Source organism: Silene latifolia, chromosome 11, assembly GCF_048544455.1.
Source record: "Silene latifolia isolate original U9 population chromosome 11, ASM4854445v1, whole genome shotgun sequence".
NCBI lineage: Eukaryota > Viridiplantae > Streptophyta > Magnoliopsida > Caryophyllales > Caryophyllaceae > Silene > Silene latifolia.
In genome coordinates this window covers 20,899,931-20,914,887 of record NC_133536.1, presented here as the reverse complement: position 1 = coordinate 20,914,887, position 14,957 = coordinate 20,899,931, and the positions used below count along the sequence as shown (strand labels likewise).

General features: G+C 36.8%; 3 protein-coding genes and 1 long non-coding RNA gene across 4 annotated transcripts; 3 read left to right on the top strand and 1 right to left on the bottom strand.

Moving 5' to 3' along the window:
• The first annotated feature begins 722 nt into the window (after positions 1–722).
• LOC141613070 (uncharacterized) lies at positions 723–3,108 on the top strand. The gene is made up of 6 exons (XM_074431807.1): positions 723–869; positions 1,209–1,289; positions 1,396–1,658; positions 2,540–2,732; positions 2,834–2,938; positions 3,025–3,108. Exons 1-6 carry the CDS (start codon positions 723–725, stop codon positions 3,106–3,108), a joined length of 873 nt encoding a protein of 290 aa, XP_074287908.1.
• A 1,648-nt stretch (positions 3,109–4,756) lies between these two features.
• Positions 4,757–5,484, top strand: LOC141612841 (uncharacterized). Its single transcript, XR_012529204.1, has 3 exons — positions 4,757–4,899; positions 5,027–5,062; positions 5,166–5,484. It is a non-coding gene; the product is annotated as an uncharacterized LOC141612841 (long non-coding RNA).
• Positions 5,485–9,812: 4,328 nt separating this feature from the next.
• Positions 9,813–11,312, top strand: LOC141612838 (uncharacterized). The gene is made up of 6 exons (XM_074431587.1): positions 9,813–9,879; positions 9,967–10,053; positions 10,152–10,283; positions 10,378–10,484; positions 10,692–10,839; positions 10,951–11,312. The coding sequence occupies exons 1-6, from the start codon at positions 9,817–9,819 to the stop codon at positions 10,957–10,959; spliced, it is 546 nt and encodes a 181-aa protein (XP_074287688.1). The 5' UTR covers positions 9,813–9,816; the 3' UTR covers positions 10,960–11,312.
• A 907-nt stretch (positions 11,313–12,219) lies between these two features.
• LOC141613069 (protein FAR1-RELATED SEQUENCE 9-like) lies at positions 12,220–13,649 on the bottom strand. Its single transcript, XM_074431806.1, has 2 exons — positions 12,516–13,649; positions 12,220–12,297 (listed from the first exon to the last, which is right to left on the bottom strand). The coding sequence occupies exons 1-2, from the start codon at positions 13,647–13,649 to the stop codon at positions 12,220–12,222; spliced, it is 1,212 nt and encodes a 403-aa protein (XP_074287907.1).
• Positions 13,650–14,957: the final 1,308 nt, after the last annotated feature.

The window sequence follows — 14,957 nt, the reverse complement described above, 5'->3', positions numbered from 1 at the left end:
GGAGAGTTTGTTCCTACAAGATTTGAAGATGCATTGGCCAAAGCATTAGGAAACCCGGAACACAATGGCAGAACAAGAGGAGTCGGAGGTTTTGTTGGTCTCCGAAGTTTTTGGAAAACCATCAAGCCAAGTACTAATGGAAAGAAATTTTCTGAAGATGAAATTCAATTGGTAATTGAGAAGGCAAAGACGGAAGCAAGGGAGGAGTTTAAAAGACAAACCTTTGATGAGTTGAGCGTGATGATGGAGAAGAAATGGGCGGAAATGATGGGAAAAAAGTCTCAACTAGATGATGTTAATCTTTGAACGTTCATTTACGGATCCATCAACGCATCAAAGTGATCCAATCAGTCAGTCTACTCATCAAATTACTACTCACCAAATTGACCCCTTTGTTGAATTAAAGGTAATATCACCACTTGGTGTCGCTTGATGATGTTGCTTCTGTCTAAACCAGTTGCTTATGTTTGTTTTTCAACTTATTTTAGACTCAAACCTCCAGGTGGTTTCACAGGAGTTGACAATTAAAAACCAACTGTTCTCATATAAAATTTGCAGGTTACTAACTTGCAGCTAACTTTCTAATCTGTCTGTTAATGATTGTAGGAATCGGTTTGTTGTTGGCTTCTTTGTACATGTGAACGAGGAGTTCACCATTGTTCTTTGAAGGATTGGTTTTCCCATGGGTAGAGGGTAAAATGGTACACAACAAACTATTAACCATGGAGAATGCTCATGTTTCCATCGATAAAATCATACGAGGGGATGTACCACTTCCGTTGCCATGGACTGGATTCACAATGGTCGGTGATGCACAGGGTAGCTTTGCTCAATGGCCCAAATCATTGGTTTTATTAGATGAAAATGAGGTAATCACTATATCATGGATGAGCTCACTTGCAATTTATAGTGCCATCAGGTCCTAAAACTAAAAGTGATCTGTGGATATGACATAGTCATTCAATTGTGTAAGGCCAATTACGTTGTAACATGTCGGGCAGGCTGTGAACAGTTTATTGCATCGTCTCATGTCAGACAACCATGGCTGAGTAATTTTTGAACTATGTCAACATGTACTCTGTCTAAAGTAGAACAAGCCTTTGTAAAGCGCAAATGTAAGAAATAGGTTTATGATAATCCCTCTATTATTAATGTACATACTAATGAGTTAATTCTACGTTGTCCATGTTTTTTTTTCGGTTATTAAGGTCAATTATAAGACTCGAAAGTCCAAGAGGAAACACAACTCCAAAGATGCGGGGGATTCCGCTAATAAAGTTCAAAAGCAAGTAAGTATCATCATTCCTTACTAATTAATTACTATATCATGGATGAGCTCAGTTTGACTTGTTTTTATTTTAAATGATAACTCCGTTGAAAAGGCTATGGTAAAAGGTAATCGAGGCGTCATGTGTTGAAGAAGAAGATCATGTTAGACCTCTAAGCGTGGAAGAGGTTGAGAAATTAGGTTATTTTGGTCGTTCTTTAGAAGAGAAGTTGTGTTCCTTATCCAAAAATGCTACAATCGAGATGGTGATAGATGATTCCGTTTATAATTACCAAGAAGGTAGCGCAAGGAGCTTTTTGACGGTTATCGAGATTAGGGAGATGTTGAGAAATAAATGGCTAAATGTTGTTATGCTTCAAATTTGGGGAAGGTATGTTATATGTAAAACCTTGTATTATAATTTCGTATGCTCTGACTTTTTTTACCAGTCGTTATGTATCATTCTTTGTTCACTCATTCTTCGTTTACTAATATAATCGATGTAGTTTCCTATATCAAAGTGTTTTGAAAGCAAAGAAGGAGAACCGACAAAAGTAGTTGGATACATGTGTCCGGTGAAACTTTGTGAATATATACATAGGGGGCGACAATGTGAAGATTATATTGCTCATGTTTGGAAGAGTCAAGAAAAAAAGAATTATATCATTGGCGCATTTCACGAGAGGTAATAATTTTATTTGTTTTTAATTTTTTTTTTCTTGCTAAGAGGTAAGTTTCATTAATAATTAAAACCAGCATAAAGCTTACAGTTTGTGCAGATAATAGGCAATTTTAATTTCCTAACAATTGGACACTACTTAACCATTGCCTATCTCTACTCATTAACCCATTACATAGCTCATATTGAAAACTATTTTTTAGCAAATTCTGAATATTCCTAACTACACAGTCAGGCCTGAGGAGCTTTGCATTCAATCGTGCTTCATTCCTCTGAATCCAGATGTTGTACCAGATAGCGAAATGCACAGCCCTGACCACCTGTTTCTTTACTCTGGACCATCTCTTCTTCTCGAATCCGTTTTAGGTTGTCGTACCTTTAACCTCACACCTGACCCAGTTATGAGCGGCTTGATAAAGTTGTAGTTACATGCCAACTTACATTAGATGAAGGTGTATAATCCAGCCATTGGATGTTCAAATTTTCCCATCGCCTTTGCACATAAGCCTTCCTTAAATATTTGTTTTTAATTTATTAATTTATTAATATATGGCTTATTAGTAGTAATTCTAACAATGAACCTATATGTGCAGCAACCATTGGATGTTGATCGTTACATGCTTGGGGTTAAACACTATTTATATTTTGGATTCGGATCGAAAAAATCCAAAGAGATTGGAGATAAAAAAAAGACTCCACAACGCTTGGTTCATACATTGCGCTCATGGCGGAAGGCGTAATTTCAATAGAAAGAATAATAAACTCGTAATAAAAGACGATATCCTGGTAAGTGAAATATGAACTCATTTTATATTCTAATAACTTTAAATTATAATTACATTTTATATGTTACATAATTAATATCATATTTTTTCTATAAATTTTAGTGCCCTCAACAACCAAAGGATTACGAGTGTGGTTATTATGTCATGAAATGGATGTATAACATAACTTTTTACCTTTCGAGGATTAAAGAAGAAGAATTTGTAAAGGTATATCTTATTTCCGTTCTTGGTATTGTTTATTTATGTAGTTGTATATTTATATTGTTACTAATTGACCTATTTATTAACTATAGCATATGGAGCAATCAACCATGTCAAGTGCTGATATTTATGAGATCAAAGAAGAGTGGGCTACCAAATTTTTAGACAACTTCTAGATTAGTTTTTCAAGTAAGGCGTGTATGTTATTCATACATTATATTGGATTTATCTTTGGTAAGAATGATAGATGTTAATTTTATGTTTGATGCATGTAATGCAAGATTCTTGTAAGTTTGTTGGACTTGTGTTGTTGCAAATAATATAAATGTGGTTACATTTCTATTGTGAGTTTCATTTTGTTCGTATAATATTTGGATTTATCAAATTTAGGGGGAGGTCTTTGCCGAAATTGCGAGTAGAAAATTATTATTAAAAAAATATAATTTTTTTAACGACGGTTCTTTTAGAAACGACGTCAAAAATTTAAATATTTCGAAAATAGTGATTTATTTAATGACGGTTCTTTGTTATACAACCGACGTCATAAGTAACTTTAGTGGCGGTTCTGTAATCACAACCGACGTTATTTTTACCTTTTACAACGGTTGTGTAAAAACAACCGCTGTTATAGAGGAAATGTAGCGGTGCACTACCATTATTGAAATATCTAACGTGGCGGTTTTCAAATAATAACCGCCACTATAGATGAGTTATAACGGCGGTTGTTGTCTAAAAACCGTCGTGTTATATAAGGTTATAATGGCGGTTTTGTTTGGAAAACCGACATCGTAAACTAGCTATAGTGGCGGTTGTACAACCGCCGCAAAAGTATATACGACCCCGTGATAAACGACGCACCCAAAACCTTTAAAAACCGCCATAAAAGGTCATTTTCGACCGCCACCATAGGGGTGTTTTCTACTATGCCTGTAATCATTGTTATGTTCACTACTCCCGCCGTAATTATTGTTACTGTCACTACTTCCGCATTAATATTTATAATTTCATTACTCCCGCCGTAATTGTTGTTACTTTCACTATTGCCGCATTAATACTGATTATTTACTACTCCCGTTGTTGTTTCTACCACTCTCACTAATCTCGTTGATAATATTGTTATTACTATTACTATTCAAATGAGTAATTACTATCATATAACTATATCTAATGTTTCTACAAAATTACTTTTACTACTTAAGCATGTAATTTTAAGAGAATTATATATTTATATAAATATATTAGATACATGCATTAAATCATATCGAACTAATTATGCAATATATATATATATATATATATATATATATATATATATATATATATATATATATATATAGATTTAGGATCCGGTGAGAACGATCACTCGGTGCAAACGGTGAGAACGACCTACAATAGTAGGATTTTATAACAGTTATTATACGGTTTTGTTAATTTTTTAATTTTACGCGGTTCATATATATTTGTGAGATTTTTATCATTTCCTTCTCTCTCCTCTCATTTTTTCTGTTTCGCTCTTCTCTCTACATTTTTCCCCCAAATCACCATAAACCCTAATTTCTTCCCCAAATCATTTCGTCATCAATTTCCGGTGCATTTCTTGTTGTTAACAATGAATGATTATGATTCGTTTGCCGTTTTCTCGTTCTAATTCCTTTAATCGCTGTATTTCCATGGATTTCGCAAGTAATTAGGTATGATTTGATCTTCAACTTTTAGTTGTTAATGTCTATTTCTTCTTTTTTTTGTTTTATTAAGCTGAGTTATCCTTTAATAAGCTGAATCTAACTTCGTATTTGTCTTTCGAAATCATTAATGCAGGTTTACCCTAATTTCTTCTCTAAATCAGTTGTTCGTCAATTTGCGGTGGATTAATTGTTGATAATGATGATTGATTATCATTCGACTGCCGTTTTCACGTTCTGCTCTACTTAATCGCTCTATTTTCTATAAAATTCGCAAGTATTCTGGTATGTTTTGATCTTCAACTTGTAGTTGTTTATGCCTATTTCTTCGATAATTTCTTTTATTAAGCTGAATTATCCTTTGATAAGCTGAATCTATGTTCGTTGTTGTCTTTCGAAATCATCAATGCAGGTTTATCTGCGTTACGGTTGAGAATCTGTTAATTAGGTATTTGTTATTACTGTCGTGGTTAATTTTAGGTATATTTTTGTTTATGTTCGGATTATTCATTGATTTTATTTGATACTTATTTCCGTTCGGTTGCATGCAGGTTTTTGTTTTGTTTCAACTTAGGAGCATCGTCGTCTTGGTGTGATTTTACATTTTTTTCCTCCTTGTTTTGCTGTTTAGCACTCTAAGTTTAACACGATTGAAGTTTTGATGTTTTTCTTTCTGAGATTTGTGTTGTTTACAACCTTCTAGTTGTTGTTTTTTCTTGTTGAGCTAATTTTATGTGTGTTTTCCACGTTATGTCCTTGTGTTTACTTCAGATTTAAGCTTGTGTGTGTTATCTGCCTTTTTCATACGTTTTAATGGTACCGTATCAGCTAGGTACGTCAGAACTGTTATCAGTCACACATTGTCAGTTCATAGGTACATTCATGTGGTGTTTGTCTTTCTGATATGTCCTACGTATTTGTGGCATTTTTGTATGCTTGGCATAAGTTTGTGTGTGCGGTATATGATTTTTTTGACTGTTTGTATTATTTTATTTATTTGTTTTTGTTTTGTTGTGTGTTTCAGTTGGTGTTTTACACTTAATGTGTAGTTTAGGGTGTAGGTGCACTTTAATACTCGTTAATCACGTCTATTTAGCCCATACGTATGTTATTTTTGAGTTTAATAACAATGACTACATCAGTGCCCTTTTCATGAGGGGGACCACATCTTCATTTGTTTTGCATTTTATTTTTTCCCGCTTTAACATATTTGTGATGCCCTTGGTATGTAGGGAGAGTTTTTTTTTCATGGATTGTTTGTGTGTTGACGTGAGTTTTGTTCATTTATTGGGTTATGTGCCGGTCATGTACGTCATTACGGGCTATATGTACGTTGAATGAGTTCTTTGGATACGTCTTTTAGTTTATGTTGTGTGTATAAATGTACCTATGCATATTGTTTCTGGAAACCTTTTTTCATGGCTTATTTTTGTTTCGCTTGATCCTTTACAATGAGGTTACTATGTGTTTTGCAGACTTTGTGATATATAGGTTGATTTATCACATATGTCCATACGCATTTGTTGTTATTTAGGTACATTGATTACATTTGACATCTACATTTTTTATGATAACAGGTGTCATTATGAAGAGAACACGTTTAGAAACATCGGCACTTGATGGAGAAGGGACAAGCAGACATCGAGCAGTCCCTGTCTCAAGTATGCAACAAGCTGGATGTGATCCTTCCGAAGATTTTCCGGTATTGAAAACAAGGATGAGTCCTAGTGGTCTTTTAAATTTCATCAATAGTGGCCTCTCCGACAATCAAATCTCAGATATTCAAGAGATGGGCTTTGGCGGTATACTGTGCCTTAAAACGGATATGCTTCCCGGGCAGTTAGCACACTGGCTTGTCTCCGGATTTGATCCATTCACGTCTTCCCTATTAAACAACCAGTTGCCTATTCGGGATGAAGATGTTCATCTTGCCACAGGGTTACCTATGGGTGAGGTAGAAATAGTGCAAGCCACTCGTTTTGATCAGACCGAGGTGTTTGTAGAGATGGTTCTCGCATGGAAGTCTCGGTTTGAGGGTGTTGACAAAGTTACCTACACCCACCTATTGAATAAGATGGCTGAACAGAGACAAGGTGGGGATGATTTCAAGAGAAATTTTGTCGTATATGTTGTGTCTGCGTTTCTTATGGGAATTAAGGGAAGTGTTCCAAGTGTGCGAATACTCAAGTGTTTGAGTGATGTCTCCGTGATTCCAAAACTGAGATGGTGCGATTTTACCCGAAGAAACTTGATTGCAAGTGTTGAACAGTGGAGAGATGATAAGGAGAAGGAGGCCAATGGGAGCTGTAAGAAGATCTATAAAGGTCCTATCATGGTTTTAATTTTCATTTACCTTGATAGGTCGGTTTTTAAGGCTAGATCAGTTCCGCGGGTGTTCCCAACATTATGTACATGGACGAAGGAAGCGATTTCTTTGCGAATATCTAGAGAAAAAAGGGAAGCTCATCGGTTTGGTTCTGGTTTTATTGATTTGAGTTGGTAAAGCACCCAGATTGCTTTGGTCCTGGGTATGTGGAGAGCCGTGGCAAGCGTAACAAAGATTTTGATGTTGTGTCTGAGGATGATGATATTGTTGGTAATGACGAAGATGACGCGGCTGACAACAATGGACATGATGGGCACGATGCCAACAGATCACACGTCAGTTCTTGCATTGAAACGCTGGCAAGCACAGCGAAAGCCCTTGCTACTGCATTTCAGAATTTCGCAGATTCTATTAATACGCAGCGTATAATGCCGGGTCTGCGAGTTGTTTGTCACCTGTCCGCCATGGCGACTCTCTACTAGGGGTTTCAGTTAACACCACCTGGTGTACCTGAAGATGAGGTTGGGACAAAAGTGGATCGCGGACGGGGTGACCCAGTTGTTGGTGGCAGTGACAAGCGCACTGATGAATCTGCTGCTGCCTCGGGTTCAGGATCAGATTCACACACTGTTAAGGATACGTCTACTACAGGGGGTAGGTCAGCCTCCGCGGTTCATGGCGGTCGTGTTCCATCTACACCAGAAGGCAGCAATGACGATCCTTGTTGGAACGATCCTACCTTTGTGGCAGCGGCCATCGCGTTGGGTAACGCGTTCAACAAGGATCCAGTGGATGTACCTGTACCAAAGAAAAGACGAGTTGCTCCTGAGTTCCCGACCTTCAATCTATTTCAATCTCAAGATAAATCGCGCCACCGGTGGTTCTCCGGATTGTCCTTCGCAGAATCGTTGTTTCCCCGTCTCTTGCTCCTAATGCACTGTTGCTTCTCCCGATTGTCCTAATGAACTGTTGAATCGGTTCACGTAGTCCACCATGCTGCTAACATAGAGACCAAGAGAGGTGTAGTTGTTCCAAACGTATACAAGTCACCTTTTATTCAAAGGAATATATCCATGTTTTTCGAATTGAGCCAACCGGAGAAAGATGTTTCTGACTTGGTTTTTGAGGAAGGATCTGATGAAAGGTATTTATAATCTTTTTTTTTACAACCTATTTCAATCTAAAGTTAAATGTTTAATCGTGATCAGTTTGTGGGGTAATTCGTTAGTATATCAGAACGTATCTATATTTTTTGTCTATTGTTTCTGACTGTCTTGTTATTTTCAGCGAGGTATTGTTCAGGAATCGTTTGTTCCAGCTAAGAAGGTACGATTTAGTGTCCTTTATCTCAGACACAAAGATTTCTACAAATGTGATAAATGCATGGGCTAATCTATTGAACAAGCGAGAGGAGTTAAAAGCTGCCTCATCCCCTTTGCGTTTATACGCTTTTGTGACTCATAATGTAAGTTTCCCTATGATTGATTTATCTTTGTTTTAACCTTCAGTTTTAATCAATGTTATGTTTTCCTATATAGATATTCTTGCTATCGTCCTACCTGACTTTATTTTGGTTGTTAAATATGTTTAACTTCAGGGAATCAAATGTGAAGATATTACCGAATACGATAACGTCAAATTGGTGAGCTTTCAGCATCTGTATTTTTTTATTTTTAGTATCATTTGTCGTTTTTCTGTTTAGGTTTCTACTAAGGTTAATATATGTGTTTCAAAACCAGATGATGTTCCCTTTTACACTCCGTGAGCCGCATCTGGTCTGTGTTAACATGGTGTCTCGAAAGATTGAAGTCATTCATCCTATGCTTCCTAAATCAGTGGACTTCTCTGATTCTGTTCGCATGGTGGTGAGAACATGATTTTTGCGCACACCCGTTCACTTTGTCAAACGTTTAATTTAGTTTTCTTACTCCGTTGACGTTTCTGATTGTAATCTGACTTTTTTCAGAGGGATTTTGTTCGATGTGACATGGTCTCCAAATCATTCAGATTTAAGACAGTCCAGTTTTTCTCATGTGAAGAATTCGTCCCCAAAACGCATGCGTGACGTCGTTGATGATGGCATTTATCTGATGTGTTACATGGAGACATATACGGGGTCCCGCCAATTGCTCAAATCTCAGTTCATAAATGTAAGATACGTCCTTTTTTTTGGCTATGTACGTTTAGTAAATAAGCAATCACAACTTTCTCATTAACAATTGTTTCACATATTGAACCATCCAGTCTAGATCAGGGGCTGCAATTGGCAAGACCCTTCTTAAACAGAAGATGAAGTACTGTTTTGCGGTTTTGTCGTGTCCTCAGAACGAATTATCAAAACAAGTGTTGATGGTCGCTAAGCGTCTTAACGTCAAACCGGGCAAGCACCCATTTTTTTCTTTTTCTTTTTTTTTTTTTTTTTTTTTTTTTTTTTTTTTTGTTTTCTGTTTTGTTTGCAAGTGATTGTTAACCTTACTAAATATATTGTCCTTTTCGTTTTTAAAGGAAACAAGCGGTAAAAGAAGTGGAATATCTTGACACGCACCTTTGTTAGACTACGTGTTCCTTATACGTGCGGGAGAATCAGCTAAAGAGTAATGTTTCATCCTTTTTAGTATGTTTACCTTGTCAACTTTATATGTGTTGTTAGAAGTAGCACATAATAAGCTTTTTTTCGTTGGTGTATATGTTATTTTTGTAGTGACGTAGTCGTCAAGACAAGCTTTGGTCAAGTAACAAAGGAAGGCATGTGCTCTTTGAAACCCCGGAAGTGGGTTGCGGATATGGTATGGTGACTACTTAATTTTCGTACGTGTTTATTTCTATTTTTATGTAGTATAGAACAACACTCGTTTTTTCAATTTTAGGTGATCGATATGTTCGGGATCTATTCCACTATGCTAAAGCCAGATTTGTTGTATATCCCATCTACTGCACGTGTGAGTGTTACCCTTCTCATCCGTGATTAACTTTCTATTATCAATTTGAATGTTTGTCTTAATAATCGATATGTTTGTCTATTCTAGCATCTCAATCCTCAACGAGATAAAAATCTTGGTCGCAATTACATCAAAACATCATATATGCCTACAGATGGGGTGTGTGTGAAAGCCGTAAGTATATTGTTCTGTTTTTCTAACCTGTATTTTTTTCGTTTATGAAGATCAAACCCATTTCATTCATACCATACGTCTTTTATTTTTGTCAACAGGTTTTTATACCCATCATTGATAATGAACACTGGTTTCTTATTGTGTGTGATCTGGAGATGAAGACGAACTATATTCTGAACTCACTACGTCCTAAGGATATCCGGGCTGACACTGAACTTGCTGCGGAAGTGGTATATTTTTAAAAATATTATAATTGTTCTCGTTCAGATAATGCTTTCCTTGAGGATTCATGACTAATAGGTTCAATGTATCATTTTGTTTTAGGTTACTAATGTCTTCCAGATCTTATGCCGGTCCAAAGGCTACAAGCATCTTGTAGGGGTGCCTCTAGCTAAGTTTTCGACTCTGACTGTTCCTCAGCAGCAAAATCTGTAAGTACTCATCTTTTTTAATTTACTTTTCAGCTGAGTATGTCACACTAGGTCAGTTGTTAGGTACATTTAATGCAGTATGTGCGTCGCGACGAAATGTCCCATGTTTTTATTTGATTTTTGTATGCTGGACATGGGGTGACTTGTGCACGGATGATAAAGTAAGGCCGCCTGTGTTGGTACTTATTATAGTTTTGTTTGTCGAAGGTTTGATTGCGGCGTTCATGTCCTCAAGTGGTTAGAAGCTGGCCGCAACCGAGGTCTGTGGGAAGACAAAAGCAACTTCAAGGCGTTGGCTGGATTTAGGAAGGACGTCGCGCTCAAATTGTTACGTTGGCAGGAGAACAATCGTAAGGTATTCAAAATAAATCTCATTTTTCATTATGTCTTTATTGTTAGTTTTAATCGATCACATCGTACAAGTGCAAGGTTTACATTGTTTTCTTTTCTCATGTGTGATATGTAGGCTTACTAAAAGTCATGGGAGCGGCTTTGCGTTTGGCAGGATTGTGGCTGACATGTAGGCTTAGTAAACGTCATGTACATCTTATGGACTTTGTGATGGTGTAATTGGGGTTTTGTTGCATTGTATTAACTACCTTTACGTTATTTGTGTATCTGGTTTTCTAAGTACAAGGCGTCTTTTGAAACGCCTTTGGTTCATGCTGTTTTCATTTGTGGCATCCCGTTGGATATGGAATCATGATAGCTTTGACCGTTTGTAATGGAAGGGCATCTACTTTTTGTGGATAATATGTAGGATATGCATCCCATACCGTCTGTCTGTGTTTAGACAAATGGTGGTGTCTATGTGGCAATGGGCTAGGATTCGGGCAACCTCTTTAATTACTAAGTATGTTGATCATGTATAACATGTGCACCAATCGTGTTAATACTCACGCTCATCATGTATAACATGTGCATCAATCATGTTAACATGTTTACCAAACATGTTAATAACCACAACATCAATTGTGATACCATACCAATACTATATTCTTTAACAACCCACCAACAACCTTTTTTTTTTTTTAAAGACGCCTTGTACAATATCATTTGTGACTATTGAAATCAATCGTGTCTAATGAAATCATCAGGTAATAGATAATTAGATGTCATACAATATTAGGATTTTGTCTATGTAACTTGAGTTCGCGAATCTTTGTTTATTAATATGTTACGCTGCGTTTTTTCACAATTAATACTAATGTGTACGATTTTCATGAAAAACATGTGCAACAGTCGTGTTAATAGTCACGCTTTTTGTGAAGAAATCTGAAAGCCTACTTTTTACCATTTCACATATCAAAAAATGAGCAGATTCATTAGCTCTTTAATATCTAGAACGCAAGCCTTCCATAAACTTTCACTTGTATATGATATAACAAGTGTTTCCTTCCGACAAAAAAAAAAAAAAAAGTGTTTCCATTCACAATTCTGACAGATACACTTTCAGCCTTGCCAGATGCACATATAATCCATGTGGATACGCTATTATGTTGTGCTATAAAACAAATGCTATAAAAAAAAAAAAAAAAAAAAGATCAAAAACAAAAAAAAAAAAAATGTTCAAAAATCCCATATAGCAGAGCAAAAATGAAGTCTCAATTCCTCCCGCCATTATTCATTATATTTGGGTATGTGTTCCGCATCTCTTTTCCGTTGTTCATTCCTGAAACGAACAAATGCTATAAAACATTAACGGTTACAAATTTGATTAGATACAACAATCGATCTAAACATATTCAATCTGCACAGTCATTAATACAGCATGAACTGAAAAGGCAACATCATTAGCAGCAACAGGTATCATCTGCAATTGTCATCACCAGAAAACAACTCAATTCCACGAGTCAAAGGATAGACCAGAGGCTAAAGAGGCGTTTTAAGACTCCTCGTAGGCATCAGATATTCAGATCAAGAGGATACATAGATACTGTCAATCATCTACCACCAGAAATATTAAACAGATGAAAGGAAACTATTTCAGCTTGATCAAATTAATAGCGTACCTGTATCATGGAATCATACTCTCCCAGGACAATTCCGACTATCATGGAATCCTAACTCTCCGCAAGCATTGCATTTCCTGGCCGCTTTCTTCTGTTCTTTTGTAGCTTTTTCCCTTTGGGACATCATTCTTTTTCCAGACCCTTTTGTTTTTGACTGTACAGGAGGTAAGACAACCACTTCCTTTGGTATTTTTGTTCCTAAGAGCATCTCAAGTTCCCTATTCTTCTTTCTCAGCCTATCACCCGTGGTACTACTACTACTACATTCCGACGTACTGGTTTGTGCGTTTATCTTATCTTTAAAATCTTTCAAAATTCCCAGCAATTCGTCAACATACTCAGTTTTTTGTTCAGCGAGCGTCACACACGAGAACACCTCGGACCATAAGGTACCAATTTTGTGCCGTCTAACATCTAATGAGTTACAATCTTCAATTAAAGTATGTGGCACATTACTACAAATCGGCTGACATGTTGCCAATTTGCTCCACCGACTTAACAGATACTGTTCTGGAACACTGTCAAGGCCTTGTTCTTTCAACACGTAAAGCGCATGACGGCACAAAATTCCATGTCTCTCGAACTTTTTACAGGTGCAGTTCACTTTCATTTCGTCAGAGATAAAGATAACATTGTAAACCTTGTCTTTTTCACGATCAATAATGGGGATGCTGTCACTGGTAGTAACCCCTAATATTTTAACACCACAGGTGAAACAGGCAGCCACCCACTCGTTTTTAAATTCAGAAAACATCACTGGGGTGTAGAACTCAGAAGCGTGTTTTTCCAAAGGGTGAGGCGTCTCTAGATCAGGGAAGGAGTTTTTTGATTCGGCTATTAATTTAGATTGTTTCCATCGCTGAGCATCCATAGCACTCTCATACCTCATAAGAAACTCAACCAAAGTTAAGTGTGGGTTCATGAAATTTCCGAAAAAGCTATTCTCGGACTCAGACCTGGACGTGGTTCTCATTAGTCCACCCATAAATAAATCCCTGAAATAGGCTGGGATCCAAAAAGCCCTTTTGTCAAACATGGTATCTAACCATTCATTGCCGGTCAGCCCGTATGAAGATATAACTGAGCACCACCGTTCCTCAAACTCAGACGGTTCGATATCTTCTGCCCAAACACAGGAGCACAACTCTTTCATGAAGTTAGTTTCCCGATATAGCGTAGTTCCGATCTTGTCTGGCAGCTTTTTCATGATATGCCACATGCAATATCTGTCTTTGAGTTTTGTCCCGAACACTTTGTTTTAACCCCGATCTTATGCCCCTATCCTGATCAGTAATTATGCATACGGGATACTTATTGCTCATTGCACTTAGAAAATTCTGAAACAACCATACGAAATCCTCATCAGTCTCTTTCCTTATAAGTCCTGCTCCAAATGACACGCATTTTTTGTGATGATCAACCCCCGTGAAAGGGGCAAATATCATTTTATACGTGTTCATATTAAACGTCGTGTCAAAAGACGTCATATCACCAAAAAGACTGTAATTCTTTATAGCTATAGGGTCAAACCAACAAACCCTAGATAGTCGACCACGATCGTCAACATCAAAATCAAAGTAGTGCGAACTACACATGGCTTTTTTGTGCATGAAATTTTCAATCATCATTTGCGCGTCATACCCTTTAATAAATTTTTTCACATCCCTCCAAAAATTTTTGAAGTCCTCAAGTGATGCCCCGACATTTTGATACCCTTTCACGTATTCTTTGAACATTCTAAAGCTTTGCACAGGCCCTTTATTCACCTTAGAATTCTCAACAATCATGGATTTATGTATAAGGGTTAACTCTCTGGACTCAGTCAAATGCAACACGGTGTTTGGTGTTGAGAGGAGATGGGTATGTCCTTCATGAAAGTCAACAATAACATATTGACCTTTTTCATTTCTACGGAAAAAAATTTTTGCATTACATAAAATTCTAGTTCTTTGTCTCTTTTTTACCTTCCCTCTAGGCTTACTTTCTCCAATTTTTTTCGCACACACAAAGACTTAGTCATGACAACCCCATCCACGTTTCGTTGTGTCGACTTTCGCATTTTAAAACCAGAGTTAGTAGCATAAGCCTTATAGAAATCTAGCCCATCATCTAGTTTATCAAAGATCATACCCAAAACAGGCTTCAATTAAAGGCGCACATACGGGTATTCTTTCCTTCGGGTTTGTCTCAATGATTGGTGAGCCTGCATCTATGCACGCTACACAGTAGAACAATAAGGGTATAAGCAGCAAGCTCAAATAACTAATGCACAACAAATATAATGTTCAGGTACGCTAATTTAGTCAAAAGCACGAAATCAATTAGAAAACAAAAAAACCACAGAAATTATCTCAGAAAGTTGTGCCGATCGCTGAAATTTCGTATTTTTCATTCTTGACTACTTAACGTAGACGTCAAGATACATCAATCATGTCTTATAATCTTGTCACAGGCAGAAAGT

Excerpts from the sequence above, each read along its gene's own strand:
- LOC141613070 (XM_074431807.1), top strand. The coding sequence starts at position 723 with ATGGAGAATGCTCATGTTTCCATCGATAAAATCATACGAGGGGATGTA. Across the intron at positions 1,659-2,539 it reads ATGCTTCAAATTTGGGGAAG|CAACCATTGGATGTTGATCG; the intron begins GTATGTTATATG and ends CTATATGTGCAG. Across the intron at positions 2,939-3,024 it reads AAGAAGAAGAATTTGTAAAG|CATATGGAGCAATCAACCAT; the intron begins GTATATCTTATT and ends TATTAACTATAG.
- LOC141613069 (XM_074431806.1), bottom strand. The coding sequence starts at position 13,649 with ATGAAAGAGTTGTGCTCCTGTGTTTGGGCAGAAGATATCGAACCGTCT. Across the intron at positions 12,298-12,515 it reads GTCGGAATTGTCCTGGGAGA|ATGATACCTGTTGCTGCTAA; the intron begins GTATGATTCCAT and ends TGACAATTGCAG.
- LOC141612838 (XM_074431587.1), top strand. The coding sequence starts at position 9,817 with ATGTTCGGGATCTATTCCACTATGCTAAAGCCAGATTTGTTGTATATC. Across the intron at positions 10,054-10,151 it reads ATGGGGTGTGTGTGAAAGCC|GTTTTTATACCCATCATTGA; the intron begins GTAAGTATATTG and ends TTTTGTCAACAG. Across the intron at positions 10,284-10,377 it reads CTGAACTTGCTGCGGAAGTG|GTTACTAATGTCTTCCAGAT; the intron begins GTATATTTTTAA and ends ATTTTGTTTTAG.